General features: G+C 42.4%; 1 protein-coding gene across 2 annotated transcripts in view; it reads left to right on the top strand.

The window, feature by feature from the left end:
• Positions 1–458: 458 nt before the first annotated feature.
• Positions 459–22202, top strand: part of Cpm (carboxypeptidase M) — a 67381-nt gene continuing 45637 nt past the window's right edge. Inside the window, exons 1-2 of one of the 2 annotated variants that reach the window (XM_087902005.1) lie at positions 459–574; positions 15534–15696. In XM_087902005.1, coding sequence (XP_087758131.1) covers positions 15537–15696 — 160 coding nt within the window. In that variant the 5' untranslated portion in view covers positions 459–574; positions 15534–15536. Of the gene's footprint in view, positions 575–15277; positions 15342–15533; positions 15697–22202 lie in introns of those variants that run through there. The other variant, XM_087902004.1, reaches the window with a different exon arrangement.

Here is a 22202-nt window from a genome sequence, read left to right on the forward strand (position 1 = left end):
TCCCTACTCAGCACCAGGACAAAGCCACTGTGTTCTGGCTATATGACCCAGAGGGTGTTACCTGCACTCCCATTCACTTGCCGTATCACCACTAATGCCACCTGTGTAGACTAATAATGGAAACATTCTGCCCTTGTTCTCCCCTGAATTCCCCAAACCTGGCCGCAGAAAGAAGAAGCAATTCTACTCTTGGAGACCAGCCATTGTTGAGTGACTTCCCTTTATTGTATCACAATATTCCTGGAAGAAACACATTCTAGTGCCCAGAGAAACTGTAAGGCTGTTGCTTCTTTGTCTGCTACCAGAGTCTAACAGTCGGTCTGGCAAGTAATTGACAAAGAAAGCTGGGAATGAAGTAAACTCAAGGAGAAACTGGAACCACAGGGATGAGCTAGGACTCTCCATAATGGGCCAGAAATCATGTTGGCATCTCTCCCTCTCCAACCTCCATCTGAGTATAGCTTCCAGGAGCTACAGACCACTCTGTCAAGAGCAAGCACACCTTGGCCCAGGGTCCCAGATGCTGAAGGAAGTTTGATAGGATCTGCAGGGACTGCTGCTCCACACTAACCAGGTAAGGCAACAAAGAACTGTCGGTGGCCTAGTTGCCACAGTCCCAGAGCCCTGCACTGACCTTCTGGGAATAAAAAGAGTTGACACTTAGATCCCACCTCCAAAACCATGGGCACAGTGTCTCTTGTGAAGCAAGTAACACACAACTCTATAGGAAAGGGGATTCTGGAACCCTAGTTCCTGTCACCTAAAACAATGCAGTAGAAACTACTTCACTCCCTTTTCTAGTCTGGTGTGTCTGTCTGTCATTTTTGAGACATAGTCTCACTATGTGGCCCTAGATAGTTTGGAATGTGCTAGTGAGACCAGCCTGGCCTTGAACCCACAGAGATCCACCTGCCTCTGCCTCATTCTCCAGCTTCCCTTTCCTAGTTTCTTTACTATTACAAATTAAAACAAGATTTCCTCTCCCTGACATCCAATTTTATACCATTAATAGAACGTTACATAATACATTGATCTCCTCAATAACTAAATCCATGACCAGCTGCTTCCCATAATTCTGAAGGGGACAGGTTTTAGGCCTATGTCAGTTTTTCTTATGTTTGGTTTTTCTGGAACCACCCAGGAAACCAACCGCAGTTGCAATTTGGTTCAACTGAATATCCTGAACCAAAGAAGTCCCTGGCATCCTCCAGAACTGGGATTCATCAAAGAGCGTTGAGACTCTGGAGCGTTGGCATCAGAGGGATGTAGGAGAAAGTAACAGACACCGATTTCTTTTTTCCTACATACAAGACAATCATTCACCTTCTGGAAGACAAGCCTTAGTTTCTTGTTGAGGCACCATATCTTCCTCCAGTTTTGGTCCTTTTAGTTGAAAGTAGCTATCTCCTTCCTGGTTCAGAAGTTAACAAGTTCCAAGTCAGCGAGTTCACTGTACCCACGGCCATAGTTGTGGGGTGGGCATGAATTCAGGGTCCTCCACAGCCCCACCTGATCCAGTGAGTCCATTGTACCCATGGCCACAGTGGTGGGGTAGGCATGTGTGCAGAGCCCTTGGCAGCCCCATCCGAGCCAGTGAGGCTCACTCTGGAACTTTGATTTGAGGAAAGTGGGCAATCCCAGTGCTTGAGCCTAGGAGGTCAGCCTGGCTGGGAGTGGAGCCGACATGAGCTGAGCTGAGCACCCCCTGGGGGATGGGGGAGCTCATCCTGAAGTCAGCTTCCCATTAGATTTCACAGTTGCTGTGCTCACTTGTGTTCTCTTACCTGAGGACCCACGGCATGTGAATAATCCAACAATTTAACACACTTCTCAAGACACCTGCTGCACAATCCATTTGATGTTTGTGAGTATTGTTACTATGACTACATGTACAAGATTGAACTTTGATCTTTAGCAGGAAGGTTATAACTTTGCGTGGTGGAGTGCATTTTCTCCTTACTTTTCTTTAGTGTGCCTTGGGGATCTAGTTTGGCCAGCAGACAGCTTTAGGTAAACTTTACTCCCTCCTGTAGTCTAGGTCAGGATGTCCCTGACATTGGCATGTAATAGTCATGTACAGTTCCTACCTCCCCCACTCAGGCCAGCAAATGGGAAACAGACATAGGGTTTGCTATCGTTTTATTAAATATGAGATATGTTAACTAGTTTTATGTCAATTTAACACAAGCTAGAGTCATTAGGGAATAGGGATTTTTGTTTGTTTGTTTGTTTTTGAGACAGGGTTTTTCTGTGTAGCCCTGGCTGTCCTGGAACTCACTCTGTAGACCAGGCTGGCCTTGAACGCACAGAGATCCACCTGCCTCTGCCTCCTGAGTGTTGGAATTAAAGGCATGCACCACCACCACCCACATGGGAATAAGAATTTTTATTTGAGAAAATACATAAGATTGTTCTCTAGGTGACGTTGTGTGTAAAAGAAAGCAAGAAATCAATGATTGATGTGGGAGAGCCCAGACAACTGTGGGTCATGCTACCGTTGGTATGTGGTTATAGGAAAGCAGGCTAAGCAAGCAATAGGGAGCAAACCAGTAAGTAGCGTTCCTTCATGGCCTCTTCTTCAATTCCTGCCTCTAGTTCCTGCCCTGACTTCCCTTCAAGATGAACTATAAGCTGTAAATGGAAATAAACCTTTTCCTCCCCTACAAGCAACACCGTGCTTGGCCATGGTGTTTATCACGGCAATAGAAGACAAAGACAGGCTTACAAAGATCAACCATCAACTACCATAGTAGTCTTTAAAAGTCGCTTTCATATTACAATAGCCAAAGCTACCTACATATTCAGTATAATCTCTATTAAAATCCTAACAAATAAATAGAAAAAAACTCTAACATCCAAATACTCAAAATGAGCCTAAAACAAGAAAACAAAGCTGTAGACTTGCTGGCATCAAAATATATTACAAAGCTATGGTAATCAAAACAGTATGGCACAGCCATAAATATATTACAAAGCTATGGTAATCAAAACAGCATGGCACAGCCATAAATACAACACACAAAGAGCAACAAAACAAAACAGTTCAAATTATCTGTGACAAGGGGACAAATGTGACACCATATCGGGGGAAACACAGAACCTTCCACAGTGGTGCTTCGAAAACCATATCTCCACATCCAAAAGGAATGAATTTAGACCCATACTGTGCACTACGTGCAAAAATTTACTCAAATCAACAACTAAACTTAAGACCTAAAACCACAAAAGTAGAAGAAAGCAGGAAACCATTGAATTTGACAAGGATTCCTTGGAAAGGACACTGAAAGTACAGGTATCAAAACAGGGATAGCATGCACTTAAGAACACACATGTAGAAGGACAGCGTGCACTTAAGAACACATGTGTAGAAGGGGAGGTGACATGGCTCAGTGCATAGAAGTGCTTGATGCCGGCTTGAAGATCTGAGTTTGAACCCCAGAAATCTCAAAGTGGAATGAGAGAATTGATTGTGGTTCTCACACCCACGCACACACGCGCGCACACACCCCCACACACACGCATACACACTGCAGCACATGCACACCCATGTACACGTATACACACAAACACAAAAATAAGTGACTAGACGGAAAACAATAAAAAAGAAACGTGAGCTGCTGTGCAGCAAAGGAAGCGATGCCCAGAGTGAAAGGCGACCTATGTGAACAGAGTGGGTGCTTGCGATCTTCAGTCCTCGGGAAGCTGAGGCAGGAGGATCTGAAGTTTGAGGTCAGTCTAAGCTACATCTCCAACCTGCTCCTTCAACCCCCATGCCCACAATGCTAATAATAGGAAAACAGGCAGAGGTGGAGTGGAGTAGAAAAACGGGTGTGTGGGACTCCTGAGTAGGTGGGAATCCTGGGTGTGTGGGAATTCTATGTCCTTTCTACTCAATATCCTGCAAACCTGAAATTACTCTAAAATTTGAGTTAACTTACTTAAATGAGACCAACACAAAAGAAAAAAAGTAAAAGATAAAAACATCAAAAACTAGGGGAAAATACAAATTATTATGTGAAAAAAAAATGAAGAATTTGTAAGAAAACTTTCTCAAGAAGAAAAAACAGTCTGAAAGACAGCTCAGTAGGAAAAGGCACTTGCCACAAAGACTGCCCACCCTGAGTTCTGTCCCCAGGAGCCACATGGTGGAAGGAGGAAATCAACTCTTAGAATCTTTCTTCTGATCTCCACATGTACACATTCACATGTACACATGTACAAATAAATAACTTAAGAAATAATTAAATAGGTCAGCAATCTCCATCAGAACAGGTTCAACTCCAAGCCAGGGACTTCTGCAGGAGGGGATTCAGACCAGGATTTACATAAACAGACCAAAGCCAGCAGCCTAGGCCAAAGTAAACCTGAGACAGCAAACTCCAAGGGAGCAGAGCCAAGCACAGGAGCACTGAGCTATCTCCAGGAACAGGAATATTCAACAAGGTAACTAGAACCGTGACGCTGACTGTACCACGGGGAACAACCATCTGAGCTTTGGATTCACTGGCACCTAGAAGATTATTCAACAGAATCTCAGACAGCCCCAACCATACCTATTATAGGAAAAGATGAGTAGAAAAGGTAAGATCACATCCTACACCACAAAGAACAACACAACACCAATAAAACCTAAAAACCCTATAACAGCAAGACCTGAACAACCAAATATGGATGAACCAGAAGAAAATGACCTAAAAAATAACTTCAAGAGAATGCTTGAAATTCTTAAACATGAAATGAGAAATTCCCTTAAAGAAATTGAGGAAAAGACAAACAAAAAAACTGGAAGATATCAGGAAATCATTTAAAGAAAACCAAGAAAAAGAAATAAAACATATGAAAGAAACTATTCAGGACTCGAAAACTGAAATAGAAACAATAAAGAAAACACAAGTCAAAGGAATTATAGAAACAGAAATCATGAGAAAAAGATCAGGAATCACAAACTTAAGCATGAACAGCAGAATACAAGAAATGGAGGAGAGAATCTCAAGTGCTGAAGATACAATAGAGGAAATAGACTCATTAGTTAAAAAAATTAAATCTAACATTAAATCTAATATTAAATCTAACAAAACGATGAAAAGGCCAAATCTTAGAATAATTGATATAGAAGAGGGAGAAGCTCAAAGCAAAGGCACAGAAAATTTATTTAACAAAATCATAGAAGAAAACTTTCCATACCTAAAGAAAGATATGCCTATGAAGATAGAAGAAGCTTACAGAACACCAAATAGACTGGATCCAAAAAAAAAGAAAAGTCCTCTCGCCACATAATAATCAAAACACTAAACATACAAAGTAAAGAAAGAATATTAAGAGCTGCAAAGGAAAAAGGCCAAGTAACATATAAAGGTAGACCTATCAGAATTACACCTGACTTCTCATTGGAGACAATGAAAGCCAGAAAGTCATGGTCAAGCATTATGCAGACATTAAGAGACCATGGATGCCAGCTCAGACTACTATACCCAGCAAAACTGTCAATTACCATAGAAGGATAAAACAAGATATTCCATGACAAATCTAGATTTCACCAATACCTAGCCACAAACCCAGCCCTACACAAAATACTAGAAGAAAAACTCCAACCCAAGGAAGATGGTTACAGCAACAAAAACACAGACAATTGATGATCTCATAACAACAAATCCCGAAGAAGAAAAAAACACACAAATTAACATCAACAACAATGAAAGCTAAATTAACAGGAGATAGCAATCACTGGTCATTAACATCCCTTAATGTAAATGGACTCAACTCACCTATAAAAAGGCATAGGCTAACAGATTGGATACAAAAACAGAATCCATCCTTCTTCTGCATACAAGAAACACATCTCAACCAGAAAGACAGACATCATCTCAGAGTAAAGGGGTGGAGAAAAAATATACCAATCAAATGGACCTGAGAAACAAGCGGGTGTAGCTATCCTAACATCTAACAAAATAGACTTCAAGCTAAAATCAGACAAAAGAGACAAATAAGGTCATTTCATATTAGCCACAGGAAAAACCCATCAAGAGGAAATTTCAATACTGAACATCTATGCCCCAAATACAAGGGCACCCTCCATATGTCAAAGAAACACTTCTAAAGCTTAAAACATACATTAAACCCCACACACTAATAATGGGAAACTTCAACACTCCCCTCTCACCACTGGACAGATCAATCAGACAAAAAATGAAAAGAGAAATGAGAGACCTAACAGATGATATTACTCAAATGGACTTAACAGACATCTATAAAATATTCCACCCAAATAGAAAAGAATATACCTTTTTCTCAGCACCTCATGGAACCTTCTTAAAAATTGGCCACATACTCAGTAACAAAACAAACCTCAACAAATAAAAAAATTGGAATAACCCAAGGTACCATGATATCAGATCACCATGGTTTAAAACTAGAAGTCAACAGCAATACTAATTCCAGAAAAGCCACAAATACATGGAAATTAAACAATGCTCACCTGAATCATCAATGGGTCAAGGAAGAAATAAAGGGGGAAATTAAAGACTTCCTAAAATCCAAGGAAAATGACCATACCCAAATTTATGGGACACAATGAAAGCAGTGTTAAGTGGCAAGTTCATAGCACTAAACACCAACGTAAAGAAGCTGGAAAAATCCCACACTAGCGAATTAGCAGAACATTTGAAAGTTGTAGAACAAAAAGAAGCAAACTCACGTAAAAAAAAAAAAAAACTAGACGGCAGGAAATAATCAAATTGAGAGTTGAAACCAACAAAATAGAAACAAAAAACAATACAAAGACTCAATGAGACAAAGATTTGATTCTTCGAGAAAATCAACAAAATAGACAAAACTTTATCCAAACTAACCAAAAGGCAGAGAGAAAATATCCAAATTAACAAAATCAGAAATGAAAAAGGGGACATAACAACAGGCACAGAGGAAATATAGGGGATCATCAGGTCATATTTTGAAAATCTGCACTCAACAAAATTGGAAAACTTAAAGGAAATGGACAACTTTCTGGATAAATATCACTTACCAAAATTAAATCAAGACCAGATAAGCAAATTAAACAGACCTGTAACTGCTGAAGAAAGAGAAACAGTCATCAAAAGTCTCCCAGCCAAAAAGAACCCAGGAACAGATGGTTTCAGCTCAGAATTCTACAAGACTTTCAAAGAAGAATTAATACCAATTCTCCTCAAATTATTCCACACAATAGAAACAGAAGGAACATTGTCAAACTCTTTTTATGAGGCTACAATTACATTGATACCAAAACCACGAAAGACATTAGTAAGAAAGACAATTACAGACAAATCTCACTCATGAACATTGATGCAAAAATATTAAATAAAACACTAGCAAATTGAATCCAAGAACATATAAGAACCATCATCAACCATGATCAAGTCAGCTTCATCCCAGAGATGCAGGGATGATTCAAGATACAAAAATCTGTCAATGTAATCTACCATATAAAAATCACATTATCATCTCATTAGATGTCGAAAAAGCTTTTGATAAAATACAACATCCCTTCATGATAAAAGTCTTGGAGAGAGCAGGGATTCAAGGAACATACCTAAATATAATTATACAACAAGCCAACAGCCAACATCAAACTAAATGAAGAGAAACTCCCAGTGATTCCACTGAAATCAGGAACAAGACAAGGTTGTCCACTCTCCCCATAGCTATTCAATATAGTTCTTGAGGTCCTAGTTAGAGCAATAAGATACTAAAGAGAGAACAAGGGAATACAAATTTAAAAAGAAGAAGTTAAACTCTCACTGTTTGCTGATGATATGATAATTTACATAAGTGATCCCAAAAATTCTACCAAGGAACTTTTACAACTCATAAACACTTTCAGCAATGAAGTAGGATACAAGATTAACTCAAAAAAAATCAGTAGCCCTCCTGTACACAGATGATAAAAGGGCTGGGGAAGAAATCCGAGAAATATCACTCTTCACAATAGCCACAAATAGCATGAAATATCTCAGAGTAACTCTAACCAAACAAGTGGAAGACTTGTATGACAAGAACTTTAAGTCTTTGAAGAAAGAAATTGAAGAAGACACCAGAAAGTGGAAAGATCTCCCATGTTCTTGGGTAGGCAGAATTAACATAGTAAAAATGGTAATCTTACCAAAAGCAATCTACAGATTCAACACAATGCCCATCAAAATTCCAGCAAAATTTTTTAAAGAGCTAGAAAGGACGGTACTCAACTTCATATGGAAAAGCAAAAAACCCAGGATAGCCAAAACAATCCTGTACAATAAAAGAACTTCTGGAGCCATCACAATCCCTGACTTCAAACTCAGCTACAGAGTTACATTACTGAAAACAGCCTGGTATTGGCATAAGAACAGACAGGAGGACCAATGGAACCGAATACAAGATCCAGATATCAATCCACACGTCTTCGAACATCTGATATTTGATAAAGAAGCAAAAAATATCATATGGAAAAAAAGAAAGCATATTTAACAAGTGATGCTGGCATAACTGTATATCAACATGTAGAAGAATGAAAATAGACCCATATTTATCACCATGCCCAAACTCAAGTCTAAATGGATCAAAGACCTCAACATAAAGCCAGCCACACTAAACCTTATGAAAGAGAAAGTGGGAAGAACACTTGAATGCATTGGCACAGGGAACCACTTCCTAAATATAACCTAGCAGCACAGACACTGAGAGAAACAATTAATAAGTGGGACCTCCTGAAACTGAAAAGCTTCTGTAAATCATGGTCAACAAGACAAAACAGCAGTCTACAGAATGGGAAAAAATCTTCACCAACCCCACATCACACAGAGGTCTGATCTCCAAAATATACAAAGAACTCAAGAAATTGGCCACCAAAAATCACATAATCCAATTTAAAAAAAAAAAAATGGAGTAGAGACCTAAACAGAGAACTCTCAACAGAAGAATTTAAAATGGCTAAAAGAAACTTAAGGAAATGTTCAACATCCTTAGTCATCAGAAAATGCAAATCAAAACAACTCTGAGATTCCATCTTACACCTGTAAGAATGACCAAGATCAAAAACACTGATGACAACTTATGCTGGAAAGGTTGTGGGGGAAAGGAACACTTCTGCATTTCTGGTGGGAATGCAAGCCACTTTGGATGTCAGTGTGGTGATTTCTCAGAAAATTAGGAAACAACCTTCCTCAAAACCCAGTTATACCACTTTTGGGTATATATCCAAAGGATGCTCAATTGTGCCACAAGGACATGTGCTCAACTATGTTCATAGCAGCTTTGTTTGACATAGCCAGAACCTAGAAACAACCTAAATGCCCCTGTACTGAAGAATGGATAAGGAAATGGATAAGGAAAATTTACACAATGGAGTACTACACAGCAGAAAAAAATAATAACATCTTGAATTTTGCAAAAAAATGGATGGAGCTAGAAAACATTATATTGAGTGAGGTAACCCAGACACAGAAAGACAATTATCACATGCACTCATTCATAGGTGGTTTTTAAACATAAAGCAAAGAAAACCAGCCTACAAACCACAATCCAGAGAATTTAGACAACAATGAGGACACTAAGAGAGACTTACATAGATCTAATCTACATGGGAAATGCAAAATAGAAAAAGACAAGGTCTCCTGAGTAAATTAGGAGCATGGGGACCTTGGGGGAGGATTGAAGAGGGGAGGGGAGAGGGCAGGAGAGGAACAGAGAAAAATGTAGAGCCTAATAAATATCAATAAAAAAGAAATAATTAAATACTCTAAAAAGAAACATGCTACACATGGAAAATCATGAGAAAAATGAACAAAAGATATGAATAATTTATTTTAAGCAAGGGCTAGATAGATGACTCAGCAGTTAAGAGCACTGCATGCTCTTCCAGAGGACCCTGTTTCAATTCCCACCACCCACATTGGCCGCTCACAACTATCTGTAACCCCAGTTTCAGGGGACCCAACATTCTCACACAGACATACACATCAATGTACATAAAATTTTAAAAATATATTTAAAAATTATTTGAAGTAAAATTCCATTTTAGAAAAAAACATCTGTGTGTGTATTTAGAAAAAACATCTGTGTGTGGGAGCACACACCTGTCATGGTGCACACATAAAGGTATGATGACACCTTTATCAGGTGTCTGTTAGTCTCTGCCCCCTGTTTTAGGAAGGGTCTCTCCCGTCTCTGCTGCTGTGGTAGCCACACGTGCTTCCCAGTAGTCCTCTTGTTCGTCTGTAGGAGCCAACATTACAAATGGACACAGTGCATCTGTTCATTTATTTGGGATCCAGAGACCAAACTTGGGTCATCAGGTTTACGCTGGTAGTGCTTTTGTGAGCCATCTCTCTGGCTCCTTTATCCTCTCTTATATTCCTACGTCTTTTTTTTTTTTTAAAAAAAAGATTTATTTAATTATGCATATGAATGCTCTATTTGCATGTATGTCTGCATGATAGAAGAGGGTATCAGACAAAACAGGGCATCAGATCCAATTACAGACGGTTGTGAGATTCTTTGTGGGTGCTGGGAATTGAACTCAGAACCTCTGGAAGAACAACCAGTGCTCCTAACCACTATGGCATCTCTCCAGCCCCATATCTCTAAGTCTTATATCACTCCTCACTATCCTTGAGGTTTCTTCACTAACTAATCAAAATAAAATCTTGGCCTGTGTTTACTTTGTGCTTGTATGAGAAGTATTAATGGTTTTATTTTTAAAGGTTTATTGTATTTATGTGTTTGTGTCTGTGTCTGGTCAGGTGTAGACAGAGGCCGATCCCTTGGCACCAGAGAGAGAGGCATTCGAAAGCCACCCAGTGTGGATGCTGAGAAAGCCAACCTCTGACAGAGCAGTCAGCTCTCTGTCCATCCCCAGCATTACAGTTTGAAAATGAATTGATATTTTATAGGAATAAAACTCTGCCCAAATACTTAACATTTTTAAAATGCATATATTTCTTTAGCTGGAAAACCCACATTTAGGAATTCCTCCTAAGGACGGAGAGTTTGCTGTGTCTGTTAGTGAAGTCCCAGCCCTAAGTGTCCACCTTGACCGCTCAGCACTACCCGTACGTGTTCTAGAATGGTTTTTCAAGGCAGGTAAAAACCATTTACTTATAGTCATATTTTCTTGTGAACTTTCAAAAAATTGAAAAGATTATTGAGGTGGCCCAGTAATTAAAGGTGCTTGTCACCAAATCTATTGACCTGAGCTTGGTCCCCAGGCGGACACAATGAAAGGAGGGAGCCGACACTTGTGAGCTGTTCTCTGGACTCTGCGTGTGCACACCTACATACACACACAAAAACATCATTGAATGTAAAATATAGGACAAGGGAAGGAGGGAGGGAGGGAGGGAGGGAGGGAGGGAGGGAGGGAGGGAGGGAGGGAGGGAGGGAGATGCCCACAAAGTCTGGTCATACTGTTCTTTCCAGTCTTGTCCGCGTCTGCTGGGGTGTTCAGTCCCTAGCTGTAGTTCTCTCTGCTCCAATTGCTGCTACTATTTCGGGGGCCTGAATGTCCTCAGCACAAATTCTCCAGCACCTTAGCTTTTCAGTTCTTTACTATCCCACTTTTCCAATGACCTTTTACTTCCTCTCCGATCCTGTGACTCACCCCAGTGACATTTAGACATCATCTTCCTTCAGAACTGTTCATCTTCAATGTTTCTGTGCTTTCTACTCAGCTTTGATTTTATATAAAAACACCCCTCTTTTCAATTAAAAGAAGTAAGGAAAGAAAGTTGTTCAAAAATACATCATTTTTTTTAAAAGGCAATGAGGTGGCACTTGCTGCCAAGCCCGAGGTTGACCTCAGTTCATTCCTAGGCTCCATGCGGTGGAAAGATGACAAAGATTCCTTGGCAGTTGCCTGGCCTTTGGTCTCCACTAGTATTATGATGTGTGCATACACACACCCACTAACAAATAAATGGTTTTGGTTTCTTTTTAAAGAAAGGAAAGTTAAAACACTGCAGCTCAAGGATTACCAGTCAGCCTGTTTGAAAAGTGCCCAGCATTTTGCCAGGAATGAATTTTATCCATTGTACCTCCAAAGTTCCTACTTTTTACTTTTTTCATCTGCCTTTTTTTTCACTGAATGATCTGTTTTCCCAAGGTAATAATCCATAACTATATCCTCATTATTATGACTGAAAAACAGTTTATCAACTGGTCATGATATTCCTCATCCGGCGTTAAGATGTCTCAACTCCAGTACTATTGATACTTCTGCATGGATCTTTGCTGAGGTGGGCAGTGTGATACACTATAGAGCAGAGGTTCTCAATCTGTGGGTCATGACTCTCTTTGGGGTCAAATGCCTTTTTACAGTTGCCTAAGACCATTGGAAAGTATATATATTTGTATTATGATTAATAACAGTAGCAACATTACAGTTATGAAGTAGCAACAAAAGCAATTACAAGATTGGGTGTCAGCACAACTTGAGGAACCGTATTAAAGGGTTGCAGTGTTGGGAAGATTGAGAACCCCTGCTGTAGTCTTGACAGCAAGTCCTCCTGGAGCACCCATTGCCTCAGGAACAGACGGCAGGAACACTTTCCCCAAATCACAAACATCAAAAATAACTCCAGGCATTGCCAAGGGTCTCTTTGGGAAATTCTACCCCGAGAGAATCACCGTTGGAGACAGCTTGCTTATGGCAGACAGTTAGGTTTTACTTACTTTGTCAGGATTTGAAAACAGCACTGATTTTGAAACTCTAACCTTCACCGTAAACACAACACATTTTTAAACTACCTTTAAAGAAGAAACTTCAGGCTTGAAACATTGTTGTCTTTTCACAAGCAGCCCTCCAAGCAAGGGTAACTGTTTAAAAGGCAATTGAAAGAACATAAATCCCTTCTCCTGGCTTTGTCGGACTTTTCAAAACCATGCCTAGCGAATAGCAAAACAAAACACTACCTTTCCCTTTAAATGTGTAACTCTTTGATTGCTGGCCAGGATGGTAGTTTATTGGCTATTTAGATGGCTGCTTTAGGACATGCCTATTATTGTTCTTGCCCATTCTTGATTGTTAATTCTGTCTTCTGGCATGTCAATCAGCCCTTGTTGCTATGACAAAACCTGAGGAAAACAACTTACAAGGAAGAAAGATTTATTTGGGTTCAAAGTTTCAGAGGTTTCAGTACATACACTCTTGGCTGTTGTGAGACAGATCACAGGGGAACATGTAATAAGCCACTCAGTCTTTAGAAACAGGAAGCAGAGAGTGAGCAGAAAAGGCCAGAAACAAGGCATGTCCTCGAAAGGCCCCCAGTGGCCTACTTGCTCCAACCAGGCCCTACCAGTTTTCATCATCTTGAAATAATGCCATCAATTCTGTACACTCCAGTGGATCGATCCACTGATGAAGTCAGCCTTCACGATCCAAACATAATCCAACCTTCAACACAAGGTTCCTATGCAAATCATAACATCCAGCTTGGTTTTTGTTTGTTTGTTTGTGTTTTTTGGTAAGCTGTATGCCCAGTTCACCCATACAGAAATCATATGCTTTTGTATCACCATCAGTCGTTAGACTATGGTTTTCCTTTAATCATTTCATGAAAAGGAAGATCACCTCTGAAACCATAAACTTGAGTGGTTTTTCTTTATTAGCTTAAACTTTTATTCTTGCCCAGCTTTTAAATTCTCACACTGAACCTTCTCTTTTTCTTTTCTCTCTCTCTCTTCTCCTCTAGAGCAGTGTATCCCAAACCTGATTGCAGGACAGATCTCTGAACTCTGCTAAGGCTTGCAATGGGATGAGAGATCCAGAATTTTCAGTATGCTCTAGGTAACATCAATGTCTTTAGACCACACTTGGGGACTAAGTGCTAAATCTTCCGGACTCCAGGCCTCTGATTCACATCCACTGACTGGTTCTTCTTATCTAGTGTGAACTTCCAGGGCAGTGGTTGCAACTTTTCCTGGAATAGGGAGGGCAGTCCCACCTCCCAGTCTCCAGCCACAGAGCCATTATAGCAGCAGTCTCTGCCTTCCCGATGCTGCCACCCTTTAATACAGTTCCTCACGTTGTGCTGAGCCCCAAATGTAAAATTTTTGTTGCTACTTCAAAATGTTGTAATTTTGCTACTGTCGTGAATCGTCGTGTAAATATCTGATAAGCCACCTATCTGATATGCAACCCCAAGAGGTCCTCACCTCTTTAAACCGTTTGTTATTTTGTTACTGTGAAGGTCAGAGGACAAGTTTGTGGAGTCTGGTCTCTCCTTCTACCTTTACACGGGTTTTGAGACTCAAAGTCCAGTGTCCAGTAACCCAAGCAATCTTTACCCTTAAGCCATCTCTCCCACTCTCAAAGGCCCTTTTAAAAATAACCTTCTCCTTTTTGTGCTCCGGGAAGGAAATTTCACCTCATCACTTCGGGATGGGCCCTCTCGTCACTATTTTAAAAATCTGTTCATGAGTGCTATAACAAATCAGTAGATTTTGAAGTTTGTTTTCACCAGACCCTTGCAGGCGTCAGTATTTCTCTAACAGGGTTCTGCAAATCCACCGGAGGGTGGGACAGTGTATGTGGAGTCCTTCAGAGCACGATAGCACGTCACGAACCACTGCTCATCAGATATGATCTGTGTTCAGCGGCATGGTCTGTGTTACGATCCACTTCTCATCAGTTATGATTTGTGTTCTGTTTAGTGCAAACACAACCCACCCCATCCTCCCAGAACGCAGCTTTTTAGGAAGAAGCGCCAGAACTGGCCTAAGGAATCCGAGTGCCAACAGTGGCTCCGCTTTTGTCCTGCGAGTTTGTCACAAACTTTATCCTGATTTAGTCAGATCTCATCTACTATCTACTTTTGTTGGACACGTTTCCGTACCGCACAACTTGGCATTTAAAGCACACACACACACACACACACACACACACACACACACACACACACACACACACACGTTCTTTCTTAAAAGCCCCCAACTCCATCCCCACCCTCGGCTTCCCCAGTTGCAGCACTGGGCTGGAAGCCTGGCCCTCCTCGGACTCCAGGTGACCCGCACCGCCCACCGCGGGCACCGTGTCCAGCGCGATCGGCACAGTGGAGGCCGTGAACGGCTTCTGTGCAGCGTCTCGGGGCCGCAATGGCCAAGGACAGGCCGCACGTCCAACACAAGCGCAGTCGGGTCGCGCTCCACCGCCCACCCGCTCCTCATAAACCCGCGGGGCTAGCAGTCCCTGGAGCGAGGGTGGAGACCCCGCCCCAAGGGGCGGGCAAGGCGCAGCGTGGGCGTGTCGTCCCGGGAAACGCCCCTCTGACCGGGCTATAATTTCCCCGAGCTCCAGGCGGCGGCCGGCGGGCGGAGACGCGCGCCTGGCAGCGGTGAGACGGGACACGCGGAAGGGTGCTGCTGCGGGGACTCGGGCGGGCTGCGGGGCCGCAGGAGCCACCTTCGCCTCGTATCTCGGAAGAAGGAGCGTGAAGCTCAGGTGTTCCCCGACGGCGGGGAGGAAAGGTGCCCGCGCTTCCCCGGGGGGTCCTCAGCAGCTCTTTTCTTCTCTCCCCCATTTCTAGGACATGGACCTCGCGGTCCTGTGGCTGGGGCTTCTTCTGCCGGTCGTGACCGCCCTGGATTTCCGATACCACCACCAGGAAGAGATGGAGGCGTTCCTAAAGAGCGTTGCCCAGAACTACAGTTCGATCACGCACTTGCACAGCATCGGGAAATCTGTGAGAGGTAGGTTGCCTCCAGCGCACGTCCCCAACCCTCAGCTCCCGTTCAAAAGTTCATTGAATGGCAGTGTCTGGTTCCCTGTCTGTGACGCTCCGGGGACGCGCTCCATGCAGGTAAAGCATACCTTGCCCGGTCGTTGGTTTTGTGCTGTTTGTTGTTTTGTTCAATTTTGTTGTAAGCGGTAAGAGGAGACATTGTTTATCTGAGAGGTGTATTTTCGTTCCCTTTCAGGGTAAACAACTTCACTTTAATCTAACTCAGTTCCCCTTTTCGTTGGCTTTCTTACACACTGATTGGGACTGTTAACTACTGTTTCCTCGGGTTGCTTTTAAACCAGACATTGCCATAGTTTTGCGGAGTTCTATGCATGTATAGTTTAACCCTGCGGCTTAAAGTTATGAGAAAATGCGGTTTTATTACCGAAGGCGACTTTAGGTGTGTCCACTTAAGGGACACACCTGCTAAGTAACAATGAATGATATTCTTGGCATTCTCATGTTTATCACTTATTTTGCTTTAATTTAGAAACTCTGTATTCTCAGTGGAGGAAGCAGATGTGATTCATAGAAATTAAGTGTTTTGGTTAAGACACCTAGATGGTGCTTGTGAAAGATGGCTGGGACTCTCTGAATGTGACATGAATCAGCCACTCTGATCTGCTACACAGAGAAATCCTGTCTAGAAAAACAAAAACATAAAAAACAAGGAAGGGAGAGAAGGAGGGAAGGAGGGAGGGAGGGAAGAAGAAGAAAAAAAAGAAACTTTTCCTGGACATTTTGCCCTCTGCTGTGGGAGAGTGTCCTCAGCAAGCAGGATTTACTCTAGATTTACTTTCTTCTGTGGTCAACATAGGCAACCTCACCCAGAAGAGAGCAATGTGAAACTGGTCAAATGCGTCTTGGATTTTGTAAATATCCATCACATTTCCCTTGCTGCTATTACAAATTCAACTTTTTTCCTGTTTCACACTTTTGTTATTTATCTTTAATATGATTTGAATTCTCTTGATTTTAGACTCAGTTATGTATATTTTCCTAGTCATTTGCTTCCTTGGGACAATGGAATACTTTTTGGTTATTTCTGTTATACATGATATAAAGCTATTGATACATAGCTTACATGCTTCTATTATAACTGAGTTTTTAAAGATTATTTAATTTTATTGCATGTGTATGTGTGTTTTGCTTGCATGTTTCACTACATGCAAGCAGTGCCCACACACTCCAAAGAGAGCATCAGATCCCCTGGAGCTGGAGTTCCAGCTGTGGTGAACCTCCACGTGGGTGCTGGGAATCTAAATACAGTCCTCTGGAGAAGCCGCCAGTGCTAACCAGTGAGCCATCTCTCCAGCCATAAATGTTTACTTTTCAATTGAAACCCACACAATAGATGAGCACAAATGTACTTTTTACCTAGATTCAGACACAGTAGAAGGAAGGAATTCGTACAACCTATTGATACAGTGTAGACAAATCTTAGGTCAAACAAGAGAAGCAGTTCAAACCTGATGACTGAGTCCGGATATTTTTTAAAGGCACAAATACTCACTGTCTGCAGTGTGTGAGTGCATGTGTGCGTGCGTGTGCGTGTGTGCGTGTGTGTGTGTGTGTGTGTGTGTGTCTGTGTGTGTGTGTGTAATGAATTGAGTGTTTGTTGAACAAAGATGTATTCTGTCTGCTGCTTGCCATCAAGTGTCCCCTTTCAGATATAAATATATTTACTATTAATTTCTCAGGCTTAGCTCTCTACACCTCACCAAATCAGTTGAGGACTATTGTTTACTCGGCTTTTTTTTTTAATTTTCTGAAAAAAGTGTTTGTTTGTTTGGTTGGTTGGTTTTGTTTGTTTATTGAGACAAGGTCTCACTGTTGTGCCCAGAGTCTAGATCCCAGAAACCAAGAGATCAGACCCAATGTCAAAGCAAAGAGTTTTTTAATTACAAGTTAACTCCATCCGTCTGACATAGAAGGTGAAGTAGGAGGACCCCACACTGCAGTGGGGAAGGGAATAGAGCAAGGGAGGTGTCTAGGGGTCTGCTAGTTGCATAGTAACAGTCTCAGGATTGGCACATCTCGAGGTGAGGGAGCCTGCTCTCAACTGCAGGAAAGGAGAACTTGAGGGGCAGGGCAGCTACTGCAGTCCACTGTTATCAGTAATGCATCTCCAGAGCCCTCAGCTCAGCTAATTTCTGCTCCACCCAGTAGTTAGAGCACGGTTGGGGGGCGTAGCACATTCTGCTGAGTCAGGGGCCTACATCCTGCTGGGTCTTTTCTGCAGCCTGTCCTGGTTGCCAAAGGGGGTGGGGTGGGGCTGATTTAGGGTCTGGGCCCTTCTCTCACTATGTAGCTCTCTAACTATTCTGGGAACAGAACTCTGTAGCTCAGGCTGGTCTTGAACTCACAGAGATCTGCCTGCCTCTGCCTCCTGAGTGCTGGAGTTTAAGGAAAGCAAATCACTCAAAGACATTAGAATGAAAACCAGTACAGACTGATTTAGTCAAACTGGGTCAGAGTTCTAGAGATTGGCTGAGGGTACCAGCTAAATAGCCTAAGGGTCTGGCCTGGTCTAGGTCAAATAGATAGCACAGAGGTTATCTGGGCTGTTAGCCACCTCTGGCCCTGATTTTGGGAACTTGAGGGAGCCTGTGACTAGAAGGGTCCTTTAGATAACCAGACACTTCCAGTCCTGATGGTAAGAGCTTGCACGGCCTGGCCTAACAGATAACTCAGATCGCTATTAACCACTTCCAGTTTGCAGCTTTCTGGGTGGAAGAATAGGTTTTTCATCTTTCCCATTGGTTTCCTGGTTTCTCTGTGACCTGTGAGCTCAAGGGCCTCTGAGCCCCCAACAGTGGTCCTCTACCACTGTAGTAATGTAGTAATTATCTGTAGTAGTGGGATTGTAGGTGTGCGCCACAATGCCCAGCAGGGGTTGGCTTTCAATAGATTACAGCAAAAGGGCTATTTCCTACATATAGAATCCCAAAGGAGCATTTGAAATAAGTTACTCAGTATCTGAGTGGAGAATCTTCTCTTGCCTATTATTAAATCTAAACTTTAATTTCCCTGAATAAGCAGTGTTGCAAGGCAAAGGGGTAGATAAAACTTTCCATTTACTGAGTGTTTGGACATAATCTTTCAATATCACTCACTCAAGTGGCATTATCCTACAGAATATGTTGAATGAGTCATGGAGAAGTTACATGGGTAGCATTCATTAGAAGAATCAAACTCAAGGCTGGAGACGGTTTATTCCACGAAGTCCTTGCTGTAAAGCAGTGAGGACTTGAGATGCCCAACACACACATAAAAAGATAGGTGCGGTGCCTTGCACATGTGAATCTCATCAGGGTACAGAAGGATCCCTAGGGCTCATTGCCAGAAAATTAGGTGAGTTCCAACCCCTGGGGTCTCAGACATAGGTGAGAAACCAATAATGAAAGACACTCGTCACCTAGTATGGACCACTCATACACAGCGATTCAAACGCAAGTCTACTGATCTTCCAAACACATCTCCTTTCTCTTTGGAGAAACACTTTACCACATATGGAAATGGTTACAAGCTCTTTAGTTGGTTTCTAAACTTTTTCCGTTGTGTCCAGGCCTGTGCTTGCCTAGGAATACGACCCCTGTACTGAAAGAGTTGGGGTGAGCAGGGGGAAAGCAAGACAGCTAGGAAACATGACCACCATAAGTTCTGGGGTCGGGGTATGGCAAGGCTAAAGGATAGTCAGTCCGGTGGAATGGGAAATGCAGGAATCCCAGGCCAGTGTGGCCCACATCACACAGTAAAACCTTGCCTCAAAATAAAACATGCCTCTGATTTAAACAGTTTTTTTAATCTTCAAATCCTCAGTAGCCTCCAGGCAGAACGTCAGTGGGTAGTCAGGTAAGTGGAACAGTGGGCCTGGGCCTGACTTAGAGATACAGAAGAAGCCACTGTGACCACGGGAGCAAGGACTGAGGATCTTAAAAGCCGGGTCAGTACCTTCTTGCTTCATCCAAGGGGGACCATAACCATCCTGGGGACTGATGCCTGGTAGGAAGGTGACAGCTTCATTTTCTTGATCAGAAAATTTCTAGTGATTTTATAATTGGATAGATTATTTTTTTAATTCTATCTCCCCACTGTGTGTGTATGTGTTTACTACAGTGTTAGTGTAGAGATCAGAGTTCACATTTTGAAGGTTCGTTCTTCCTTTCTACCATGTGTGTCCTAGGGAACAAAACTCAGTTTGTTAGCCCTTTACAAGAATACATACATACATACGTGCATGCATGCATACATGCTTACACACATACATGCATACACACATACATGCATGCATGCATACATACATAGATACATGCATGCATGCGTACATGCATACATACATGTTCCATACAAAGTGTGAGCAAACAAATATAGAAAGAAATGAACAAATAAGCAATTCCAGATTAGATCTTAGTTACTGACAGATTTGGTTCATTAGCCCAAATCTGCCACCTTTTAGAATTCATTTATGAATGTATTTAACTCATTTGTTCCTTGAGCCCTGTTGTCTACTGGAACCCTTCCAGGGGGCCATCTTCCTTTCAGCACTGGAGCTAAGGGAACTGAAACCCTGTTGCTGTGGTGGGGGAAAGCATTATTGAAGGGTCGTGATCCCAGGTCTGACCACTGGGATGCTCAGCAAAGCTGAGAAAGGCTTGAGAGGGAAGCTGATGCCTGAGCAATAATCCCGATGCTCCTAGGCAGATGTGCAGGGAATGTGGAGAGGCAACCTCGCTTGCTGACATAGGCAGTGCATGATTGCTGATCAGTGCAGAGACCGGGGCCTGACGGACAGTACAAGAATCAGCTCCCACCTTGTGCGAACTCCCCTGCTACGAGTGATCCAGGATGAGGGTTTGTTCCAGTGTATCATAGCATCCACACCACCTTAGCCACACTCACTGGAAAATACAGTCTGGGATATTTATGTCACTGTGAGCTTTATTTTTGAAAACAGAATGTCCAAAGAACAGTGGCTGAGTCCGGAAAAGATCTTTGACTCCCATAACTTCTCACTAAAACTGGCAGTATTTGTGGTCTCCAGGGAACTGTTTCCATTGGACATTCTGTTCTTTTCCCTTGGGAAACTGTGTCCCTAGAAATAAACGGTCTGTGTGATGATGAGCATTGCCACTGCTCTGCTTCACTAAGTGCTTCATACGCACCAGCCCGTAAGTCCTCACTCTTGCGAATGAGATACTGCCATGCTCATTTTGTAGATGAACAACTAAGGATGGGGAAAACAACTTATCTAGTAAGGAATGGAATTTTTCAGGATTCAGAGACCCCGTCCCAGTTTTCAAATAGGTCCTTAGGGACAAGTGGCATTCCAGACACCATCGGTCCACTGGGGTAAGAGAGTGCTGAAGTCAACAAGCACTCAACAAGGGAAAACGGCTACTCAACAGTCTGGGAGAAGATGACAGTGCAGTACTGAGGTGCAAGGAACCACTCCTGAGCTGCTGAGGTCCTCTGCATCCTGAAAAGGGGGTTTCCATCCGCACAATTAGTTATGTCCTCATCACTGTGGTGGTGGTGATGGTTGGAGGGAGAACGCTTTTCCTGGTGCACTACAAGCAAAGGCAGGAGTGGGTTAAGAGAAGAATACAAAATAACCTTTGACTAGCAAAGCACTGAGGCTTGTTCAGTCGGCATTTCCTCTAAGGAATTACATTACAAGCGGCAGTAATGGTGCGTGTGATCTAGAGAGAAAATGTTGGAAGTGGAGGGGTAAGCTAGGGAAACCGAACAAGCTAGTGGGGCAACTTGGCAAGCCTGTGGGTTCAAAACCACATGGCTCGTAGATCACAGTGTGACCTCAGAGGTCCTAAATGACCAATGGGAACTTTGTCCTGGCTCTTCTTATACTTCTTATTTCGACATTTCCCTAATAACAAGTAATCAATTGGTAGCTGTTGAAAAACAAAGGAGGCCAAGTGGTGGTGGCTTCGCACCCCTTTAATCCCAGCACTCGGGAGGCAAAGACAGGCAGATCTGTGAATTTGAGATCAGGTTCCAGAACAGCCAGGATACACAGAGAAACCCTGCCTCAAAAAAATAAAAGAAGAAAAGAAAGACAGAAAGAGAGAGGAAGGAAAGAAGGGAAGAAGGAAGATAAAAAAGAAAGGAAAAGAAAAAGTGAGTCTCTAGGAACTGGGCATGGTGGTGCTTAGAGTTCCAGGTTCTTAGGAAATTAAAGCAGGGATCCCTTGAGGTCAGAACTTGGGCCAGCCTGGGTTATGCAGACAGGTGAACAAGTCCCTGGGTCCTCAGAAAGAAAGGTTTCTGAACTAGGTAGGAGTTTGAAAACAAGCTAGCAAATTCATTTTTGTACTGTTTGCCTGTGTAGCTAACTGGACATCAGGCCTAGGATTTTGCATATGCTTGGCAAGCCCTGTACCACTGAACTTTGTCCCCAGACTGTCATATCAATTTTTGAAAACTTAGGAAGAGGTCTTCATATTAGTTATAGGA

Source organism: Myodes glareolus, chromosome 26 (assembly GCF_982192425.1).
Source record: "Myodes glareolus chromosome 26, mMyoGla1.1, whole genome shotgun sequence".
NCBI lineage: Eukaryota > Metazoa > Chordata > Mammalia > Rodentia > Cricetidae > Myodes > Myodes glareolus.